Source organism: Protobothrops mucrosquamatus, unplaced genomic scaffold (assembly GCF_001527695.2).
Source record: "Protobothrops mucrosquamatus isolate PMUCROS unplaced genomic scaffold, P.Mucros_1.0 scaffold_243, whole genome shotgun sequence".
NCBI lineage: Eukaryota > Metazoa > Chordata > Lepidosauria > Squamata > Viperidae > Protobothrops > Protobothrops mucrosquamatus.
Window position 1 is genome coordinate 277,188 of NW_015386319.1, and position 9,902 is coordinate 287,089.

A 9,902-nucleotide genomic window follows, 5' to 3' on the forward strand; every position below is an offset into this window, starting at 1 on the left:
TGCTGAAGGCAACCGTTTGCAAAGTGCTTCTTGGAATCCTGGTCTGTTCATCTTGTTTGCAACGTGTTCCTGTGGACTATTTCCTTCCTTTGGACTTGAGGTTTGCTGTTTGTGTTTCGGACTTATTGACAGGATTGTCACCCAAATAAAAGGGATTTTGTTTTGTTTTAAAGTTTCCAGCCTATTGTATCAGCAGGGGAAGGACGGCAATAGGCTGGGATAGAACACCCTGCCTTCAGGTGCTTTGGAGAATAGATTGACCCCCTATTCTTTGTGGCAGCCTCTCAAATATTGAAACACGATCATGTCAATCCCATTCACCAGATTTGACATATTCAATTCTTGCAACCGTTCTTCATATATTTTAGCTTCCAATCATCTTTGTTGCTCTTCTCACCACTCTTTCTAGAATCTCAACATCTTTTTTCATATTGTACAATCTAAACTGGATGCAGTATTCTAAATGTGGTCTTACCAAAGCATTATAAAGCGATATTAACACTTCACATGATCTTGATTCTATCCCTCTGTTAATACAGTCTTAAGCTTTTTTTGGTGGCTGCAGCACACTGCTGAATCATATTTAAGTGGTTGTCCATTCCTAGATTCATCTCGCACTTACTGCTATTGAGCAAGGTTCTACCTATTGGAACTAGCTTTCAGTATACCAAACTTTAACTGCAATTTCCTACTCACTGAAAATTGTTCGGCATGTATAATTCAGTCAAGCAGATGCAATGAGAATGTTTATTGCATGGATTAAATTTTGTACTTCATTGTCAGAGCTCAATTAGTGACAGGAGATTCTCAAAGTAGGAAGGCAGAGAATGTAAACCCCACTACTTTCAACTAAGTTTGAGGAAGTCTGAGAAAAAGGCAAAATCTTTTTTTTTTTTTGTAAGAAGACAGCAGAAAGGATTGAAAGAATATAAATTATAAGTATAAATTCTGCCCATGACTGTCAAATGATTTTAATGGCTTCCTTTCTCAAATTGCAAGATTTACTTCGTTTAGAGGTAGAATTTCTGCCTAGGCTTCCAGTCGCATAATCTTCATAAATCTACAGGTGGCAAGTCTACAGAAATGACACTTCCAAACCAAAGACATCAACCAAAATAATTAGACTTCCCTAAGATTGACACAACCGTAGGGAAGTCTAATGATTTTGGTGGGTATTTTTCGTTTGGAAGTGTCATTCCTGTAGACTTGTCATCTATAGATTTATGAAGATTATGAGACTGCAAGATACTTCCACCAGAATCAAAAAGTAACTGGATTTTGACAAGCAGCAGCCTGATCTTGGTCTGACCTCCTGATTCTTCTGATGTGAAGCAAATGAATTCTCCAACTCTCCTTATGGTCCATGTAGCTGTTTAAGCAAGAGATAACAGCACACAATAAAGCCAGGCAGTTGGAGATATATATCCTTGACAAGTGGAAGTGAAGCATTCATAATTATGAATATCTTTGGACCAGCTAAATTAAAAAAATAGCTGTCTTCCCTATAGATAAGTTTAGTGCTATTCTTCCTTTTTTGCTATAGGGAAGTTAGTTCATGCATTATAATATAATGCTTCCTGTGTTGTGACTTTTTTAAGGCAGGCTGCCAAATTCAAAAGTGTGCAAGTGTGTGTGTGTGTGTGTAGTGGCAGCCTGCAAAAAACCATGCTTTCATTAGTTTCTATTTCCTACTGAACTTTTTAAAATGTTCGAAGTACATTTTTCTGAAAGCTACCAAGTTAATTTTACTGAGTTGAGTAGCAGCATTCAGGATAGATTACCAACCATTTACTGCTGTGATTTTGTATGTACCTATGGCAAAAAAAGGAAAATGATTTTATTGTTTTGTTTTATGGGAACACTGCAAAATATTCTGACAAAATATTTCCAAAAGGGGCTATTCTATTTTAAATTTTGTTTTTTTTTTTCAGTTTGTGGCTAGCTCTAGCTAGCATCAACCATTTGAGAATTAACATTTCATCCTAAATCCTGACCATCTCTTCCAATAGTTTTTTATTTTTACTGCTTCACTCTGGATTGACACCATTTTTGGAATTGTGCCTTGCAGACTCTGAACTTTTCTTGCCCCCTGAGCTCTCTTGTTTGTGAATTTAAGTTTTGCCTGGTGGATTTGTCTAGTGGAGTTATTTTGTTTGAGCAACGTTCAAGTGCTTTGTGGACTATTGGGCCATTGCTTTGACTAACCTTGGTCTGCTCGTGGCTGGACCTGATTGGGACAGTTCTGGGGTTTGGGTGAAGGGAATTGCTGGGGAACATTAATAAACTCATTAAACCACAATTACATGTGTGTGTGAGCGGGGAGCACAGTCTCATGTAATTTTATGCATTTAGTGCGCAGTACCAGCAACTTTATTTGCTCAAACTGCATTGTATAAAACAGTCTGCCTAGGAAAGGCAGTAGGAATATAATCAACTTCCTTAGTTATTGTTTCTGGATAATGACAACCAAGAACAATTGATTGGGAAATATAAGTTATCTCAAGGTGTAGAGTCAGACAGCCTTATCACATGCTCCTAAGATTCTGTGCTACTTTGCTTAGCTCAGAAAACCTGGCAAGAGGTGTTAAGGAATTATTTGGGACCGGTTGCAAAAAAATCTTATGGCCAGTGACTATTCTGTTTTCTCCATTATGTATTTTCAAGAGAAGAAAGGAAAAAAGAAACAATGGAATTCAAAATAGCTGTAGGAAAAAAACAATGTAATCAAATGCTGCAAAGACCACTTCCAGCTTCTGTTGTACATAGCATCTCCATAGTATGTTAACCAGAAGAAATCAACTAGAGTCATTAGAACACTGATTCTACATTTCCCATTTCCACAACGATTGTCTTCAGCTGGGAATAGTATTCAATTGCTGCTTTGCCATTCTCTCGTCCAAATCCTGAAAAGAGAGATAAATTTATGATAAAACTGTAACCATATGCTCTAAAAATGTGCAAAATGCAACAGAGAATTAGGAATCTGTCGAAACAAACTTAATAGTCTCATTCTAGAAGTTGACTTCTTAGATTCCTAATGATAAAATATAAATGACAACTTCTTCATGTAAAAATCAAGTGTTTCCCCCCTACCCACTCAGTGAGCAGTTATGAGTCAAACATACAGTTTACAAATCTAACATTGATTTAATACCAGTTTTTCTTCTTCTCTCCATTTTAATTTAAAATGCAATGTATACATTTTTGTACTTAAGAGAAGTTTCTTTACAGCATGTATGTGTATGTAGAAGTCATCCTTACTAAATGGAGCTTACTCATAAAACAGGTTTGCATAAGTATGTAGGTCCTCTGCCTTATTTTAAATAAATCCAACTTCTTTTTGAAATAAACAGATTTCAGAAAGAAGATGAAATTATAATGAGAGAGGAATAAATCAATGGCTAATCTGGCTATCACTGCTACTGTAAACTGGGTAATAAAGTTCTGCTGCTTTAATTCTGTACAGTGAAATTGTGAAATTTAGTTCATAATCCAATTTAGGGTAATTTTTCATATTTTGTCAAGTATCACGTAAGCAGCTTCCAACAGCCAAAATATTACAGCAAGTTATTGAATGGAATACCTGACATCTTGTATCCTCCAAAGGGAAGCTCCACTGGACTGACATTATAATTGTTGATGAAACACATACCAGCCTGAAGACCAGCTGCTACTCTGTGGGCACGCTGGATATCTCTGTAAAGCAGAATGATAATTTAAATTCACTCTCATTTCCCTAGTATAAAGCCCATTATTTATTAACTCTTTCCTTGTGATACTGCTAGGGATATCTGCCATTTTAGTGAGGAATCGGAAAGTAAGGATAACATTCAGTTTTTATCAAATAAGAACCATGCAGCAAACAGCTTTTTGCCATGCTCCAAGTTGACTGCTTCCAGCCTCATAGCTGTCATAAATGTCTTATTCCTACATATGCAGCTCCACTTGCCACAGCCATCTCCCCACTCAACCTCCTGAAATATATTCCCTTTCTTGATTGTACCTGGTGAAGACACCTCCTGCCAGGCCAAAACGAGTATTGTTGGCTCTCTCTAAGACCTCTTCTTCTGTGTCAAAAGGTAGAATAGACATGACTGGTCCAAAAATCTCCTCTTTTACACATGTCATGGTGTCCTTACAGTTTCCTGGAAGCAACACAGGAATGATCATACAATATTAAGAAAACAGCTAAGCAGAATTTCAGAACTACTTTTTAAAGATATTTTTTGTAAGATCTGAGATAAACTTTTAAATTAAATAAATGGCCAGAGCACATCCTTAAATACTTAAATTTAAGTCCCACTTTAGAGAGTTTCAGTTTTAATCATCTGATCATGAAGTCTGTTTTTAATGTCTACAACATATCGGGCACTACGTTCCTCAATGCAATTGGCTTAATTAACCTCAGATCAATCTATAAGGCAATTTTTTCCAGTATAACTGACACTGCCTCCTGGTCTACATCTATATAACCATGAAAATAGAATCAAAGGATGGAAGGAACCTTGGAGATCTTCTAATCCAAACCTCTGTTTAAGGCAAAACACCTTAGACTATCCCAGTCAAACGGTTGTCCATTTCTTTTCTTGAAGACCTCCAACGATGGAGTACCCACAACTTCAGGAAATAAGCTGTTCCATTAATTGTTTCTCTTTAGTTCCAAATTGGATCTCTCTTTAACAAGCTTCACCCTTTGCTTCTTGCCCAGCCTTCAGGTGCTTTGGAGAATAATTTGACCCCCTTCTCCCTTTGATTGCCCCTCAAATACCAGAAGACAGCTAACAGTCACTCCTAATCTTTCTCTTCGTTAGGCTAGAGCAGAGGTAGGGCACCTTAGCTCTTTTATCATTTGTGGACTTCAATATCCAGAATTCCTGAACCAGCTATGCTGACTCAGGAATTCTGGGAGTTGAAGTCCACAAGTCATAAAAGAGCCAAGGTTCCCTACCCCTGGGCTAGACATACCTAGTTCCCTTAACCATTTCTCATGCAGCTTAGCCTCCAGACTCCTTAATATCTTTGTTGCTCTTCTCTGCAATCTTTCTAGGGACTCAGCATCTTTTTTTGTAATGTGGTGACCAGAATTGGATGCAGCATTCCAAGTATGGACTCACTAATGCAGTATACAGCAGTACTATCACTTCTCGTGATCTTGATGCTATCCCTCTGTTAATGCAGCCCAAGACCTCATAGGCTTTTTGGGCAGCTGCAGCACACTGCTGCATCATACTTAAGTGATAGTCCACTAAGATATCAAGATCCCTCTCACAGTTACTATTGTTGATACAGGTACCACCTATTCTATAGCTGTGCATTTAGTTTTTCCTGCCTAAATTCAGGACCTTACTTTTCTCTCCACTGAACTGCATCCTGTTAGCTCAGTTCTATTAAGATCCTTCTGAATCATCTTTCCAAGATGCTAGAAATTCCCCCCCCCCCCCCCCCCTTTNCCCCCCCCCCCCCCGATTTGATGTTGTCCGGAAATTTGATAAGTTCTCCTTCTATCTCATCTAGATAATTTATGAAGAAATTGAAGAGCATTGGGCCCAAGACAGAACCTTGAGGTATGCCAATGCATACTTCACTCCATGTAGATGTAGTTTCATTGAGGACTACACATTGAGTGTGGTTGGTCAGCCAGTTGTGAATCCATCTGGTGGATATAGGCTGTAGTCTACTTTGTCAAATGCCTTTCTGAAGTCTAAGTTAACTATATCCACAGCATTTCCTTGATCTTCTAATTTAGTCACTTTGTCAAAGTAGGCAATAAGGGTTGTCTGCCATGATCTGTTTTTAACTAACCAATGTTGATTTCTAGTATCTGTGTTCATTCCTAGGTGCTCTATTATCTTTCCCAGGATTTTCCTGGGTATTGATGTCTGGCTGGTCTGTAGTTTCCTGATCCATTCCCCCCCCTTTTAAAGATTAGAACCATATCAGCTCTTTTCGACTCCAGCAGTAGTTCCCTGGTGTTCCAGGAGCTTTGAAAAATTTGTTCAGTGGTTCCAAGATGACGTCTGCCAGCTCCTTTAGAACCATGGAGTGTAAACCATCTGGTCCTGGTAATCTGCACTTGTCTAGACTGGATAGGTATTCTCTTACTATTTTCTTGCCTATTTTGATTTGTATTCCTATTCTGTTTTTTACGGTACAGCTTCTGATAGGTTGGACTATTTTTTTCCTTTTGCATAAAGGTGATGGTACTGTCTATCCCACAATGTTTGATCTTACCAAGAAGTACCAAGAAGTGTTACCCTGTGGTAAGTTGGGTGGCCAATAAATTTAATACATACATACATACATACATACATACATACATACATACATACATACATACATACATAAATAAATAAATAAATAAAGTAGGCTGTGGAATTTATCAAATGCCTTGCTGTGGAATTTGTCAAGTAAACTATATCCACAGCATTTCCCTGATCCACTAATTTAGTCACTTTATCATTTTAATTTAATCACTTTTTAGCACCATGTTATTATCTTGTCTTCCCCCTACCCCTTTAGTCTAGTTTAGTAAGAGCAAAGTTTTGACTATGGTTAAAAAGTAGTGCATTAATAATATAGTATCCATACCTAAGACACAAGGAGACATATAAAAGCCATTTTTCAGACTGGGATCATCTGGCACAAATGCATCCCCTCCACACAGGACTTCTACACCCTAAAAAGTGTAACAGAAGATAATGGCAGAAAACCACAATGCATTTTAGGTATAATTAGCAAAACGTTGCCAACCTGTACAGGAAGGTACCAAAGCTTGAGTGCATATAATAAAACACTAGACTGGACAGAAGATTCTTTCTCTTGGTGTAATATCACTATTGGCAATAGAAATGAATCTTCTCCAATCACATAATGTCATGTAAGTGTTTGAAACCCAAATGGTTTGACATTTCATCATTTTGAAATGTTAACAGCATTGGAAGAAGCATGTGACTGACATGTTTCATTTCCTCATTTTTGCTACAATAGAGTAAGCTACTTCAAAATATTTATGATCAGGATACTCAGCAGATTGCCTTCTATATTAATCTAATCTAAATAAATTTATAGGGAAGAGCTAACTAAGACTTAAGTCAGTGCTTCTCAATCTTAACAACTTTAAAATAACTGGATTTCAACTCCCCTAGCCAGCATGCTGATTTGTACTGTGCCCAAACTTGCTGGCTGGGGAATTTTGGGAGTTAGAGTCCATCCATCTTAAAGTTGCTAAACCTGAGAAGCACTGACTTAAGTCTTAGTTAGCTCTTCCCTATAAATTTATTTTAAAAAGCAGCATATATGCTAGAGAGGTAGAAACAGACAAGGAACAAAGTATGTTTTTAGTTTCTGATTAAACTAGCTCTGTCTTTATGGATTTTTTTTTGCAAACTATAGAATTACTTGTAGGGACTTAACACCATAAAACCCTGAAGCTCTTAACTTAGCTCAGGTAAATATAGTACAATTATAACATAATCAAGATACAAAGTCATCAAGTATAGATTGGTAAGCAATTTCCTAATATAATATCCTGATTAAATTATTTTCTGTATTATCCCATGGAAGAAACAAACAGTAAGAGACTGTTTTTAATCAGAAGTTCGTATTATTGCATATAACCAGCAGACTATAAAAATTGCCACCAGTTAATTCAAGAATTTGCTCATTACCTGTCAGCTTTTGTATTACATTAGAAGTGAAATATGCGCTCCCTTTTACTGCCAATGTTTTTTTTACTCACTATACATTCCAATTAATTTCATAAAGTGTCTGGCAAGGGGTGGTTATTACTAATAATAGAGTGCACCCTCTTGTCAGCTGGGAGCTGACAAGATAATTGCAATTGTTGCTTGCTCTTGTTTTCTTTATTGGCTATTGATAAGAGTGAACAGCACACGGACTCTGAAGGGAAGCAATGGCTGATAGGTAAGTTGCGTTGCTTACAGATTTAGAAAGGGAAATAGCAATAGAAATTGGGTTATATATGAATATGGAATGGGAATGAACATTAAAATGAAAACAGAACTAATAAATGTTCTCTTGTATACTTATTAGAATAGAAGTAAGATCCCTAGCTAGTCTTGGTCATTTGTATCTCTCTGAGGACCTAATAAATGAATACAAACTCCCTAGGGTTTTTTATGATTGTAAACTGCCCAGAGTTACCCTGAGGTAAGATGGGCAGCCAATAAATTTTATAAATAAATAAAGAAGCAAAACTAATAGACCAGACCTCTTCCCTATTAGGTATAGGTACACACACACATTCACATATTATATCTATTTATTTATACTATAGGGGTTAGAGATGAGGCATTTATTTATTTATTTTGCATTAGTGAATGGTAATAAAAAGTGTTGAGGCATATTTTGTCCCTTAAAATCATCTAAAGCCAAAAAGGGTTCCACTGCTTACTAAGATGATACCATAACTTTACCAGCCACATGAGTTGTAGCCCTTACAGTCAAAACAGGTTAAACAAACCTGCATGTTTATTTAACATTACAGTCTTAAATTTGTTGAATATAGGTTGATGGGAGCCACACATGACCATAAAAAAAATTCTCTATGGTAAACACACTTCTGGTGGCATCATCTCAGCAGTGTGGGGGAAGGTGAACGGCTCCTGTTCCCAGAACCCGATTATTTCACGTTTTGGGGACCTTTTGGGGCGCAAGGAGCCTGGAGGGCTCGGCGGACTAGAGGGGAAGTCCAGAGTGCAGCGTAGTGAAAGGCGATCACTTGCTGCAAAGAAGTGGTTGTCAAATCAACGTGAAAGTGTCTGTCATCGTGCTATGGTGGACCCGAGGCTGCGATGATCCAGAGAGCACAAGGAAGAGAAGATTTGTATAGCAGACTGTGACATTTGAAGTGGAGATCAGTCTAAACCGCAAGGTTGAGGATTGCTTGGAAAAGTGAGTCTTGATTGTTTGGTTAAAAGAGATCTCCAGCTGGGGAGCGAGCGGCGTCTCGGGGAGGAGCAGTGATTCAGCAGAATACTTTCAAGTGCTAAAGAGGCGAAGAGGAGGACAGATAAAAGAGTTTGAGTTAGTCCTGTGGTGGTGAGACAGGCGGATTTTTTTTTGGTCAGAATCTGAAGGAAAGGAGAAAGTGAAGAAGGAGTGAGATTGGGTGTGTAAGAGCGACAGGAAAAGAAAAGAAAGGAGAAGAAGAGAAGCGGTGAGAGCAGACGACAGCACGCCATGATGGCAAGCATGTTCTGAATGGACGAGCACCCTAACCAGAAAGCAGAGAGAGAACCAGCCGCTTTAATAAAACTTTTGAACTGAGTGATTAGAAGATTTCGAGGATATATTTATATCTGTATCTAACCACCTATAAATTTGGATACATTGTTTACAATTTAGCATTTAAAATTAATTATATAGATATTTTGAATTGCTTATATATTGATAGCTGTAATTATTATTATTTTTGTACAAATTGATAATTATAATCAGAATCAAACTTATATATTAATCAATGGATTGTTAATATTTATAGTTATTTATATTTATATTTGTACTTATATAGATTTGCTTATTGATTTAATTTAAAGTTCTTGTGGGGTTATTGGTATTTAAGTTAAACAATTTGCTAAAGTTGTTTAAAGTTAATTAAGAATAGAGATAGCTAAGATTAGTGGAACTGATTATCATTTAATATTTAATACTTAATATTGTAAGGAAGGTAAAAATAGAAGGAAAAAAATAATAACAACAACAAAAGATAGACAGTAAATGGTTGATGACAGTGTGGAGAAATATTTATAGAATACTGGGAGAGCAAAGTAGGGTATTGAAAGAGATGACCAGTATTACAACAACGACTTTAAAGGCAGGGAAAAAAACAGCATCAAACCCAACAATAACAACGGCTTCCCCATTAAACCAAAGGTCGACAG

At 37.1% G+C, this 9,902-nt stretch overlaps 1 protein-coding gene across 1 annotated transcript in view; it reads right to left on the reverse strand.

Moving 5' to 3' along the window:
• Positions 1-2,638: 2,638 nt before the first annotated feature.
• Positions 2,639-9,902, reverse strand: part of ALDH9A1 (aldehyde dehydrogenase 9 family member A1) — a 40,470-nt gene continuing 33,206 nt past the window's right edge. Inside the window, exons 9-12 of the mRNA XM_015830420.2 lie at positions 6,589-6,676; positions 4,004-4,145; positions 3,584-3,696; positions 2,639-2,903 (exon numbers count right to left, since the gene is read on the reverse strand). Coding sequence (XP_015685906.1) covers positions 2,809-2,903; positions 3,584-3,696; positions 4,004-4,145; positions 6,589-6,676 — 438 coding nt within the window. The 3' untranslated portion in view covers positions 2,639-2,808. The remainder of the gene's footprint in view (positions 2,904-3,583; positions 3,697-4,003; positions 4,146-6,588; positions 6,677-9,902) is intronic.